The 14,231-nt window shown below is 21.8% G+C and overlaps 3 protein-coding genes across 3 annotated transcripts; 1 reads left to right on the forward strand and 2 right to left on the reverse strand.

Moving 5' to 3' along the window:
* Window positions 1-1,754: 1,754 nt before the first annotated feature.
* Window positions 1,755-7,909, reverse strand: LOC122856801. The gene is made up of 6 exons (XM_044158653.1): window positions 6,685-7,909; window positions 6,263-6,371; window positions 4,581-4,913; window positions 4,055-4,287; window positions 3,593-3,853; window positions 1,755-3,506 (listed from the first exon to the last, which is right to left on the reverse strand). The coding sequence occupies exons 1-6, from the start codon at window positions 7,098-7,100 to the stop codon at window positions 3,308-3,310; spliced, it is 1,551 nt and encodes a 516-aa protein (XP_044014588.1). The 5' UTR covers window positions 7,101-7,909; the 3' UTR covers window positions 1,755-3,307.
* Window positions 7,910-8,002: 93 nt separating this feature from the next.
* LOC122856842 (39S ribosomal protein L38, mitochondrial) lies at window positions 8,003-10,230 on the forward strand. The gene is made up of 5 exons (XM_044158706.1): window positions 8,003-8,631; window positions 8,699-8,854; window positions 8,920-9,250; window positions 9,331-9,626; window positions 9,692-10,230. Exons 1-5 carry the CDS (start codon window positions 8,502-8,504, stop codon window positions 9,982-9,984), a joined length of 1,206 nt encoding a protein of 401 aa, XP_044014641.1. The 5' UTR covers window positions 8,003-8,501; the 3' UTR covers window positions 9,985-10,230.
* On the reverse strand, window positions 10,061-12,403 carry LOC122856789 (structural maintenance of chromosomes protein 2-like). Its single transcript, XM_044158630.1, has 9 exons — window positions 12,245-12,403; window positions 11,978-12,177; window positions 11,802-11,906; window positions 11,574-11,741; window positions 11,256-11,504; window positions 11,017-11,168; window positions 10,505-10,956; window positions 10,256-10,423; window positions 10,061-10,187 (listed from the first exon to the last, which is right to left on the reverse strand). The coding sequence occupies exons 1-9, from the start codon at window positions 12,342-12,344 to the stop codon at window positions 10,084-10,086; spliced, it is 1,698 nt and encodes a 565-aa protein (XP_044014565.1). The 5' UTR covers window positions 12,345-12,403; the 3' UTR covers window positions 10,061-10,083.
* Between the last annotated feature and the right edge of the window lie 1,828 nt (window positions 12,404-14,231).

A 14,231-nucleotide genomic window follows, 5' to 3' on the forward strand; every position in this document is an offset into this window, starting at 1 on the left:
ATGGTGTGGTTTTTAGAGAGATTTTTTCACATGGCAGGGGGTAAGAATTCAAGAGAGAGAGGTATCTCTTCTGCCATTTTGATTTGATTTGATTTTTTTTTTTTTAAAGATGTTTTGTGGACATGGGTAGACATCTGTTGGAGATTTTGGAATTATTTTCTTTTTTATCGACTTTTAATATTCATTTAAATTTAAAAAAAAAAAAATTTAATTTATAAATAAATAAATTAATAAATAAACAAAGAAAAACTTGTAAAATTTTTCTTTTTTTTTTATATTAAAACTGTTTAATTTGTTTAAATTATTTAAATTATTTATTTAAATTTTCATACATATTGTTTTTTTTATTTTGGTTTAAAATTGAAAAAAATAATTATACTGATAACTGATAAGACTAGATATTGTTTAGATATTTCGAAAAAAATATTTTACTGATAAAAAAAAAAAAAAAAAAAAATATCTTAATTATGCTTTAAATGTATTTTTAGAAAAAAATAAAAAGAAAAAATTAGAAATATTTAGTTGATGACTGACACTTGATGTGTTGAACAATAACATTTAAAATTATTAATAAATTTGTTGCAATAAATTAATTTAAATAATATTTGTATAAGAGAAAATTGATTAAACCAATTTTTTGATAAATATAAAATGAATTTTTTAAAATATTTTTTATACTTTTTTAACATAATTATTATGGTAAGTTTAAACAACAAAAACAACAATATAAATAAATAAATAAAATAATGTTTTTACTTAAATAATAGCAGTGTAAATTTTAGATAAAATAATAATTTATTATTTTTTTTTAAACAGTTATATGGTGTGGCAATGATGAGTTTAATTATTTACTTTAAAATAAGTATAATTAAAATTGATGTGTTATCAAATAATACAACAATTAATATTTTAATTATTATTGGTATATTGTTTGCCTTGTTTATTATTACAACAACATTTATTGCTTTTTTTGGTTTTGTAAAAAATATACGTGGCATTATGATTACAGTGAGTCAGAAAATGAATTTTTAGTTTTATATTTTGTTAAACCAACTAATGAGTCATAAAGTATTTAATTATTATTATTTATTTATTTTTTTTTCAGTATATTTTGTGTTTAATTGTTGGCTTTGTTATTTTAATGACAGTCTTGGGATATTTTTATTTGAATAAATTCAATGAGATGAATGAATTATTTGATCAAAAAAATAATCAATCAATTTATAATGATCCTGAAATGAAAAATTTAATCAATGAACTTCAATCAAAGGTAATTATTATCCAATTTAATATTCACTTATTTTTTATTGTTTGAATTAATTATTTTGATTGTTTTTTAAATGTTTAATTTAATTTTTTTTTTGTAGGAAATGTGTTGTGGTATTTTTTCAAACAATGATTATAATTTAAACGCTAAAAATAATCATACAATTCCACTGTCTTGTTACTCAAATTTTCAAAATAAAATTATTCATAAAAAGAGCTGTTTTAACACTATAATTAATAAATATTTAATTATATCAATAATAATTAACATTATAAAGGTAAAAACAAAAAAAATAAGTTTATATATTAAAATTAAATAAATAAAAAATTAATTATAAATTTTTTTTTCTAGTTTATTAATATCATTCTTGGAATTATTATTGTTTGCAATTTAAAAGTTGAAGAAAGTAAGTAAATTATTCAGCTAATTAATTGAAAATAAATAATGAAAAATTTGTATTTTTTTACAGAAAAAAAATGGAGTTTGAGTAAGAGTTTTCGATGGTCAAGGGATGAAAGATACTGGTGAACAAAATTATTTTTTATTTTTAAATGTTATTTTCATTTTTATTATAATTAGCATTAAATGCCTGGACAAATCACGATACATATTACAACGATATTTTTTTCTTTTTAGATTCTCCTTCAATTGGTTCTAAAAACTTCATAATTATTTTTACAATTGATTATTTATTATTAAAACAATTAACAATAATTATAAATTAATAAATTTTTCTTTTCTAATATCGTTTTTTTTTGTAATTGAATCGATTTTTTTTTCTGTCAATTTTTTAAATTCTCTGTCAAACTCCTCGTGTCAACGAGGATTACAGAGTTTTTAATTATTATTGACTGAGCATTGTGGTTTAATTAACTAATTTTCACTATTTTTATATCAACAATTCTCAATTGCATCGACGGATATTTCAAGTATAATTTAATACTAATATCAATGATAATTTTTGTGCCAAATTCGTCTTGTGCATTTCAAGTATTTTTTTTTTGGCACCCGCTAGTACAATTATTGTTAAAAAAAATATTAAAAAACAAAATATATATTTATTGTTCCTTGAGTTTTTATACATAAATAACGATTATGTATCAACGTATTAATAAATTGTAATTAATTTGATGAATAATATTTTTAATAATTAATTTAACAATTTTTTAAAATTTGTTTTTTTCTTTTAATTAATTGTTATTTAATATAAATAAACAAAAGCACCATTAAATAATTTAAATATCTCAGGAACATTGAATACTTGAATTTTTTTACCTCAAAAAAATTAATAATAAACGTCTACAATAATTTTTTTCTGATTTAAATAACGTTTTTGTGTTTGCTTTTTTTTACAACTATTTTATTTTTTTTCTATCAAGTGTATTAATTAATTAAGTACTTGAAATTTTTTTTAATTATTATCTAACATGAACAGTCTTGTACTCGGAATGATTATTTATTTTTATTTATATTTATATATATTTTTTTTTCCTATAAAATCACTCATACGCGAGAGTACCTTGAAGAATAAAAATAATAAAATCGGCAAGATGATAATAACTTGGATAAATACCATATTAATTGGTCATAATTTATCAGGTATACAATATTTATTTTTTAAAAATAAAAAATACTATTATTGGAATGACCGAGTTTATAAACTCGAAATTAATTTGTTTTTTTTTTTCTACAATTTTCAACTAAAAACAGAAAAATCAAAAAAGAAAATACTGCAAATTTTTAGCTACTCTGTATCAAGCTACACAAATTTTCCTATTTAATACAAAAAAAAAAAAAAAAATATACTGGCAGTAACTTGTTATTGAATTAATGATTATCAATAAAAAAAAAAAAAAAATTTAAGAAAAATAATTTTTCATTGAAGCTACACATCAATATGTAAACAAAAAAAAAAAAAGATTAAAAATAAAATGATTATATATTTAAACAAAAAAATAAATAATAAATCAATATTTAAATTGTTTTTGTTTTCTTTTAAATTAATTGATTAATTAATATTTTTTTTATTAAAAATAAATTTTACTTATCAGTGTTTTTTTTAACACGATATTTACGACCAAGTAAACGACGAAATGATGATGTCCATTTTGTTCTACTAAATGTACCAGAATTTTGTTGTTGTCCATCATTAGTTTCACTACATGATTCACTTATTTTACGACTACTACCACCAGTTTCATATGATCTTGATCGACGATCACCAATTTCAGATGAAAAACTAAAAAAACAAAACAAATATAATTAAATCCATGTTCATTAATATTATGTTGTTTCTTTTTTTGTAAAATAATTAATATAAAATACCCAGAATCAGATGAAAATGCACGTGATGATGTTGGTTGTACACCAGAATTTGTTGATGATAATGATTCTTCAGCCATTGGCATATCAACAAACTCTTCATCTTCAGAACTACTTGATGGATCATCAATATAACTAATTGCTCTGTCCATTGGTGAACTTGTACGTAAACCAGATGATGAACTTGCTGATTGTAATTGATCTGGACGTAGCCAAGTTCTAATATCTTGTAATGGTACTTGAAGACATTTAAATAATTTACCACTGTAAAAGAAATTTTGTTTTTTAAATTAATTAAAACGTTAATAAATTTTAAAGAGAAAGTTTTGTGATATTTATATAAATATTATTATGTCTTTGATTTATATTCATTATTTTTTTTTTTTTTGCATGTTAATGGTCAGTGATTTTAGTAACAACATGACAAATTATATTCATTATATCTATGTTAATAATCTCACTTACTCATTACGATAATCATCAACTTCAGAAAATGTACGTTTAGCATAAATACAAACAGAACATCTACGTCTTCTTCTACATGTTGTTGCATGTAATGCTGCTGCTCTTAAATGTCTTGCTGCATGTCTCAATGTTGATGCTTCATGTGTTAACACAGCAATATCCTCTTCACGTCTTCTTCTTTCAGCGCCTAATTCAACTTTTTCAATTCTCAATTTCTCTTTTAATACGACATTCTATTGACAATAATAAAAAAATTTAAAAAATCAATCATTATTAATCAAAACATATTATAAATTAATAAGATACAAAATTAATTAACCAGGTCTTCTAGAATTTCATAGAAAAATGTAACACGAGACTTTGATGTTTTTTCTTTTTAAACTATAATAAAAAAAATATATCCCGTTAAATTCTTCAAGTCTCGTGTGTTTTTTTTTTTTTTTTACTAGTTTATTTATTTTTATATATACTTGGTTTCTTTTTTTTTTTTATATATATAGATAAATTATTTATTTTTATTATTTACCTCGCGTTCCAGTGCATCGCGTTCAGCACGAATGACGGTTGCTTGTCGAACGACATCCTGTCTTGAACGTTCTAAATTTTTTCTTATTATTTCATTTTCAGTTGATTGTAACTGTAATTGACGTAATGCTGATTTTTGTTCACGCTCAAGACGTTCATGTTCCTTTAAACAATTATCACGTTCATTTTTTAATTTATCAATTTCATCATCAAGATGTAAACTATGTTCTAAATGTAAAAATAATTCTTCATCTTTATCACGTATTGTTGTTTCATGATTTTCAAGACGTTTTTCAAGTTTTTTTCTTATATCATCAAGTCTATCACGTTCAGCCTGTAAATAAAAATTTGATATTAATAATAAAAATATAATATACATCAGTTTTATTAATAATATTTATTTTTTTATATTAATTTTTATTAAATAAATATTGTCTCAATGAGGTGCGGCTTCCCACGAGCCAACTTCCTCCGCCAAAATTAATATCACCCTCCATCGAAAAAAAAAAAAATAAACTACTTAAATAACCGTAATAAATAATAATAAAAATTGTCATGTTAATAATTTTACAAATAACAGTTTTTTTTTTTGTACTGATGCTTAAGAAGGTCATCAAATTTTTCTCATATGTAACTTAATTTTTAAATTGTACGCAAAAATTAAAAGAAAGGTAAAAACTTGATAATTGAGTTAATTTGAATAATTAAATATCTTTGACACTTTCAAAGTTGCAAGCTGCAAATAATTATTTAATAGAAAAAAAAAAAATAAACAGTTTTAAAAATTGTTAAATAACAATTATTTTAACGGAATGACCTCAAAGTGAGGAAGACAGCAACAGGGTAAAAAAATATCGTCATCATGATGATGATGGAGTTGGTGAGGTCACCAGCTCTCACGGTCCGATGAACGGCAATATACGAAGCCATTATTTCCTTGTACAGACTACTGTACCTGTCTTTTATTTTTTATATATTTATTCATCTTTCTTTTTCATTATAAAGAAATAAAAAAAAAACAACAACAATGAATGTTTAACAATACCAACAGAAACTAGAATTCCATTCGAAATGTATTTCACGAAAAAAAAAAAAACAAAACGAAATTTAATTAATTGATATAACAATGATAACTACAATCAAGATAAAATTAAGAAATAAAAAATTGATATCAATGGTGGGAATAGATTGACTTTTCGAAAGGTGAATTTATATTTTTTTTATTTGTTTATATATTGGAGGGGTAAATGAATTTTATTTATACACAAATAACAGGAAGAAAGCTATTCGCGATATATCAATGATTTATATATTATTTTATTTATTATTATTTATTTATTATTGTGGGCGGGTTTAAATTGTTGTTAAAGGTAAAATAGGTGTGTACATTACGATGAGCATAAAAACTGAATTTGAAAATACAATTTTTTTTTATAAATAACAGAAAGTTTTAGTTTTTTTTTTTTGTTCTTTTTTTGAAATTATTATTTTGTAATAACTTTTTTTTTTTTTTGTTTAATAATTTTTTTATTAAATGTTTGTTTGGTAGTTTAATGTTGTAATTTTTAATTTTATATTAAGGACCATTTACTTTTACTTTTACTCTCTCTCTTTGCCTTTCTCTTGATTTCTTTGTTTATTTTTTTAAATTTTGATTAGAATATATTTTTAAAATAAACTCACCTTCACTTCGTGATAACGTTCTTCCAGGTAGTATGCAACACCACGTGATTCTTCATATTTTTCAGCAAGTGCAATGTATTTATCATAGTGTCTTTTAAAAAGAACATATCTAAAAATCAAAAAACAATTAAATTAATTAAATAAATTAAACAAGTTTATTTTTAACTAGTTTTTTTTTATCTTTCTTTTTGTTATTTAAATTTCTAAATTATACAATGACGTTGTCGAAATCATGAGGTCATTCTAAACAAAAAAAAAAACTAAAAAAAAAACCTACTGATATGGTCTTTAAATAAAAAAATTCCAAGTAGAAAAAAAAAATGATAAAATATTTTTTGATAAATAAAAATAAGTTATTAAATAAATATATTTAAAATGAAATATATTTTTTATTTTTTTATATAAATAAATAATAAATTTACCTGTATAAATCATTATCACTAACAATATCACGAATTGAATCTTCTGGATCAATTCTATCACCATTAAAATTTTTAATAATTTTTTTTTTATCACCATAATTACAAAAATTATTAATATCATCATTATTATTATGTATTAAATTAATTGATGATGAATCAATGAGTGCTGTTGATGCAATTAAATCATCTTCAGATGCACAAATACCAAGATGTTTTTGTTCATGTAATAATGGACTTGGTGTTCTTGTTGGTGCACCACTTAATTGTCCCAAAACATCTTCACTTTTTGAATGTCTCATATCAGAATTTCTATATGCACGTAATTCAGCACCTCTTGCACGATAAACAACATCATTTGTTGTTGTATTATTATTATGATAATTGCCACCAACAATTCCAATCAATAAATCCGTCATTTTTAATTTTATTCTTCTTCTTTTTTTTTTTTTTTTTCACTCTAATTAATTTTTGTAAACACACTCGTGTAGAAAATAGAAATAAAAAAAATCACATACACCTGTTAAACTTTTCCCATCAATTTTTATTTTCTTTTTTTTTTTTTTTCTATTGTTGTAAATTTATTGTTGTTTATATCCTCGTTATTTATTTATGTTGATTTTTTTTTTTTTTTATGGCACAGGAAATCAAATGTTCCCAGATCGTCCTTGATTTTTAAAAATCTCACAATCAACATTGTTTTTTATTTTATTATTCATGTTGAAATATATAACAAAACAATTTTTTTTTTTTTTTTTATTTATTTCTTATCGTATTGTTATCATGAATTGTATTATCACTAAAAATGAAAATGTCATTATTAATAGTCTTGAGACGAATTAAAATTAATTATTATGAAGGACAAATTTATGATGATTATTTAAATTATATTTACATGTCAAGTGTGTCCTTGATTGTATAATTTTCTTGTTTTATTTAGTAATTTTGTTAATATTTTCACAGCTTGTTGTTGGGCCATAAATCACTTGTGAAAATTCCAAAGAAAATGGAGAATGTTTGTCGATTTTATTGATGTTTTTTCCTCTTTTTTTTTTCAGGCACTTGTTTTTATTCAAGACACATTTAACTAACAATATTTGTTTTTTTTGTTTTAAGGACAACTTGGTTATAATTGTACAGTATTTATTTATTTAATTGTGTAAATATATATTTTTTTGTAAATAAATATTTGATAGCGCGTTGTGACAGCGTAACTTCTCGGAGTAAACTGGACGTGAGGTGGTTTATTTTGTTGATTACAGTGGGGGGACAATAAGATAAAAAAATTTAAAAAAAAAATATATAAGGCAATGAGAGGGGAATGATTATTTTTCAAAGCCGGTTGGAGAGGTGATTCGTGAATCGTGACCGTTATTGAAGAAGCATTCTATTCCCGTGGCCTGGAAAACAACAACAAGAAAAAATATCATGAAAGGGCAATTTTCCATTTTTTTTTATACTAAAAAAAATGTTGATTAATTTATTTATATTTTTTTCTATTAATTAAGGTGTGATTACATGAAACCTGGACCAACCTGGACAAAAATAAACCCTACATAGTTTTTTTTTCTTTTTTTATTCTATTTATTTTTGGTCAATAAAATTAATTTGCATTAATTAAATTAATAGTTAATTAATGACAGATTGTTTTTGATATTTATTTATATTTATTTTTAATATTATTGTTATTATTTATGGGCAATAATAATGTGTAAATTGACCGTATTGTTGTGAGGGCGCTAGTCTGTTGAAAATGCACCTTAATATTTTAACAATTTGATTCAATTTTTGCATTACAAACGGCTTGTGTTATTATCACAATGGCATGTCGTTTATTTAGATTATTAAAAAATGATATACCAAGTGGAAGTGTTTATCAGATTCGACATGGTCACTGGCTACGTGGTAAACCACCAGGAGAAGCCAGGACTATTAAACAAAGACTAGATGGTACAATAAATAATTCTATAACCTCAAATATTTAACATTGCTAAATTATAATTAATTTGTATTTCAGAATTAAATGCTCAAGATCCAGAAATTGCATTTAAAGTTGATATAGGATTTAAAGTACCACAATTATCAAGAAAAGAAGCAACAACAATTTACCATGATCATATTGTTAAAATTAAAAATGATCCAGAAATTGAAAGAAAAGCTAGAAATAAAGAATGTAAGATAAATAAAAATAATAATCAATATCTAATTGATTAATTAAATTGATAATTTAAATTTTAGTATGGATTGATTCAAAAGAATTAAAAAAAGATTGGCAACAAACATCTGGACCAAATCATATTAAACAAATTGCTGATCATTATGGTGTCTATGATGATTTATTTGGTGATGCATATTTTTATCCAACAGTACCATTAGATATTCATTATGACATTGATGATGATAAAATTGGTGTTGTTTATCGTGGTAATTTTTTAAAACCAAATGAAACTAAAAATGAACCAACAATAACATGGGAATCAAATAACAAAGATGATTTATGGACACTTTTATTAACAACACCTGATGGAAATTTTACTGATAAGGAACTTGAGTATTGTCATTGGTTCATGTATGTTTTAATATTAATATTTTTATTTACAAATAATTACTAATAGTGTTAAATTTTAATTATTGTTGTTGTTTTTGTAGTGGTAATATTCCAGGCAATGATTTATCAAAAGGTGATTTATTAATGCCCTACATGAGACCAATTCCACCACATGGTATTGGATATTGTCGTTATATATTTGTTTTATACAAACAAAATAAAAAAATTGATTTTAATGAGTATAAAATGGATGCACCATGTTTAAAACTTGAAAATAGAAATTGGAGTACTAAAGATTTTTATAAAAAATATGAAGATATTGTTACACCAGCTGGATTATCATTTTATCAAGCTGATTGGGATGAATCACTTAAAGATTTTTATTACAATCAATTACGTAAGTTTTTATTTGTGACATAATTTTTGTTGAATTTAATTATAATTGTGTTTTTTTTATTTTAGAAATGAAAATGCCAATGTATGAGTATGATTTTCCAGCACCTTATATACGTCCACAAGAATGGTTTCCAAAAGGAAGACCATTTAATATTTATTTAGATAAATATCGTGATCCAAGAGATGTCAATAAAGATTATTTATTGAAAAAATTAAAAGAAGTACATCCATTTAGACCACCAAAACCACCATTAAAATATCCAGCTGCTCATGCATATCCCAAGGACATGCCATCTTGGTTGAAAACACGAGAAACTAAGGATCGTAACAATTGGGGACGTATCAATGAAATTAAATAGGTAAAAAATTAATATAACTTTTTGACAAAAACAAAAAATATATTATCCATTAAAAAAACAAAAAATATTATAGTTTTTTTTTCATTTATTCAATTTTATTTAATGAAGTCTTGAATTTGTTTCAACAATTTGTTTACTACGATTTTTAATAGACACTCTTGTTTGAACTGTCGTGTCAATTATTTCATGCTCAACATGAATTCCTAAAAAAGTAAAAAAAAAATATTAATTTATAAATTTTAAAAGGATTTATCTTGTAAATATTTTTTACCTGTTGGTTCTGGTTCACCATCACCATATTTTAATTTAGTCATAAAATTTTCAACGTATTTTTGATAAAGTTTTCTAGCAGCTGATACTTGATCATCCTCCAAATCGAAATTACTCAAGTTGTATAGAAATATTGATTTTTTAGTTACAACATCAAGTAAATTTATAGCTAAATAATAAATAAATAATAATTATTAATCAATTAATAAAATTATAAAATTATTAAATTCATATTATAAAAAAAAAGAACCATTTGTTTCAATTTTTTCAATTTTTAAATGTTCATTTTTATTTGTATCATCATCACTATCTTTATCATCTTTAATAATTTTTTTTTTACTCTTTTTTTTTTTATCATTATCTTTTGTTGTTTTTTTATTTGTGTTAATATTTTTACCTGGTTTAATATGTATTAATAAACCAATCATATTTTGTAAACCAGCTTTAATATTTATTAATAATTCACCTCTTGTTTTACGTAATTTTTTATAATCTAATTCACGTTTATTTTGATTTATAATTTCATCAAGCATGTATTTTTTATTTGTTTTATAATCACCAGTTGTTGTTACCATTGAATGATCTAAATTTGCAAGTATCATTGATGCTTTATTTTTTTTATCAAGTATTAAACTATGTTTTTCAAGTATTGATTTAAATTTTTCAAGTAAACGTTCACGTTGATTTGCTTGCTCTTCAAATCTATCAAATTAATACATTGTCATTTAATTCAGTTTTATTTTTCATTTTAATATTATTTACCTGGTCAGTAACTCGTCATATGAACGAACCATTAATGCATTTTTAACTTTAACAAATGTCTCTTCTAGTTTTTTCATTTCAAGCTGATTATTGTCATCAATTTTATCATTTTTTTTAACAATCTCTTCAATTTTTTTAAGCTCATTTAAACTCTAAAATACATACATATTAATTAAAATAAATAAATGATTATTTATTTACTAATAAATTTAATTATTAGAATTTTTTTTTAGATAAACCTCAACTCTGACTAGTGAACGACAATTTGCCCATAATTTTTCAACTTCATTTCTCGTTATTTTCAATGTTTTTTCACGTTCTTTCATATTAAACCAAACATCTTTTGCTAATTTTTTATATTTTTCACGTGTATCATCAAGATCTTCAGCAGCAAGTTGACCAAGTAATGTTGCACTGTATATAACTTTACACTGTTCATCACGATCTGATTGTAATGCATCTAACAACGCATTATAATAAATTCCATCCTAGATAATTATTAATTATTAATAACATTTAAATATATAAATAATGTTTTTAGTGTTTTTTAAATTTACTTTAACAAGAATTTTTAATATTGAATTGTAAGTTGCAGTTGTTGCTTTTGCTGATTTTTCTTCACCAATATATTTTTGATAAAGTGCAACTATTTTTTGTTGATGTTTATCTGGCTCAACTTTACGATTTTGTTCTTCATATTTTTCCTCCAATTCAGTACACTCCAACTACAAACAAAACAAAAAACAATATAATTTAAATTAAATTTTATATAATTATATTTTTACTTTTAAATTGAAAAATTCTCTTATTTTTTGTCTCTTTAAATTGTACAATTTATCAAGTTGATTTCTACGAAGACAAACATCTTCACTGACTGCTTTGTATACAGTCTAAAAATAAATAATAAAAATTATATTATTTAAATAATTATTTGAATTAATAAGCCCTACAGTTATCCTACTCCTGGATTTTTATTTTCTAATGCAAGCATAAAATCTTTATGTCCTTGAAGTAATGTATGAATTCTTCTACTATCACCTTCTTGAACTTCTTTGACTATTTCACGATAATTTTTAACTTCATTTTTTAATTTATTCAATTCACGTGATATTCTTTTACGATTTCTTGATGCTTCATTTTTTTTAATCTTCTTTTCACGTTCTTGAAAAAAAAAAATATATAATAAAATATTTAACAATAAATTTATGCAAATTGTCATATTATTTACTATTTAATTTTATTATTCCACGATATTGATTTAATTTATCTCTCAGTGTCCATCTCTTGTCTTTCATTCCATGAATTTTAACAGTTTTAATTGACAACATATTGATTTTATTGAATAAATTATTTATAAAAATTTTAGTTTAAAAAAAAATTACATCAAACTTTAAGGTTCATCATAAAAAAAAAAAAAAATGATATTGTTTTTTTTTTTCTTCACAACTTTCAGGTGTTTTTATATATTGAGAATTTATCGATTAATAATATTTTAATAAATGTAAAATTATTTAAAAATTATTCCAACATGTAAATAAAAAATTGAAAAACTTTTTTAATTAATATTTTTTTATTTTTTCAATTTTAAAAGGGTGGTTTATTGTAGTTTTAATTTTTTGTGTTATGGTAGAATAAAAGAGAATGATAAATTGTGATTCAATAGCCTCTCAATTAAAATGAGACTTTAATTGGAATTTTGCACAATGCTGATGAACTCATTACCATTGAGCTTGTGTATTTTTACTCATTTTGCATATCGATTTTAATTTGTGGATATATTATTAATTGAATCACAAATATACAATTAAAATTATTTAATAAATTTTATTTTATTTCATTGAATATTGTCAAAATTAAATTATCATTATTACATTTTTTTTTTTAATTTAAATTTTCATTTTTTTTTTATTTACATGTAGATAAAAATCTACTTTTTTAATTGACCTAATTTTTTGACTTTTAATATCCATGATTAAAAAAAAAATTTCTTAATAAAGTACTAATGAATAAAATAATTTTTTTATGGATGTAATTTTTTTTTTAAATTAAATTACATTACTTAAATTAATTAAAGTTGAAAAATTTTAATTTTTAAGATTTTTTTTTCGAATAGAAATAATTATTTTACCAAATATATAAAAAATTGTAAATTATTGTTTTTAAATTGTTAATTTAATTTTATATTAGAGCATATTTGAATGCATATTTTTGTATGTGTTTTTTTTTTTTTTTTTCATTATTGATTTGTGTCATTAGATGCATAAATTTCCATTCGCTTCAAGAAACTTTGAGTAAATGAAAAAGAAAAAAAAATGCGAATGAATCGAAAAGCTCTCTTGTTGTTATGTTCTCAAGTGAAATGTACTTAGAATACATATATATGATAATAATAAAAATGAAAAAAATCTACTTGAAAATTTTGAGACTCAGACACATATTTTTACTCAGATGAATTCTCAAGTGATATTGTCTCTTCTTTTTTAAATTTCCATTGAAAAATATATACACTTTTTTTATTTTACTATTATTATTTTTTTATTCAACCCTGTTTTTAAATTAACGAGCATTCCCCTATACGAACATGTAAATTATTCGAAAAGAAAATAATAAAAATATTTATAAAAAATTCAAATACATTTTTAAACAAAGAAATAATTTAATTTTTTATTTTGTATTTATTTATTTTTTAATTTATTAGCAAACAAAAATATTAATAAACTAAATGGAAATCAATACCAATTTCCATGATTAAACAACTTTAATAATTATTTTATTTATTAAAAATAGATAAATTAAATTATTGTAAATTTGATTTATATCTGCGTGGTTTTATATTTGCGTTAAATTAATTTTATCAATCTCAGTCAATTGGTTCATGACCACGGCTAATTAAATGGCACAATTAAACTGACTTAATTACTGACAAATTGCCTATCAAATTTTACCTACGTTAATTCAAATTTTAGTCAAATAATTTACAAGCAAATTAGTTTAGTCCATGCTTTCCATGTTCAATTAAATTTTAACAAATTAAAATTCTACTTTGATAATTACATAAATAAAATATTTTCAAGTATGATTAAATTTTTGATTAAATAAAATAATTGTTAATTATGAAATTTATATTTTTCATTTATACAAATCAATAATTCATTATTCATTAATTTTTTTTTTAACAAAAAATAATTTATTTGTTTAAAATATTTTATTTATAT

Source organism: Aphidius gifuensis, linkage group LG5 (assembly GCF_014905175.1).
Source record: "Aphidius gifuensis isolate YNYX2018 linkage group LG5, ASM1490517v1, whole genome shotgun sequence".
Lineage (NCBI taxonomy): Eukaryota > Metazoa > Arthropoda > Insecta > Hymenoptera > Braconidae > Aphidius > Aphidius gifuensis.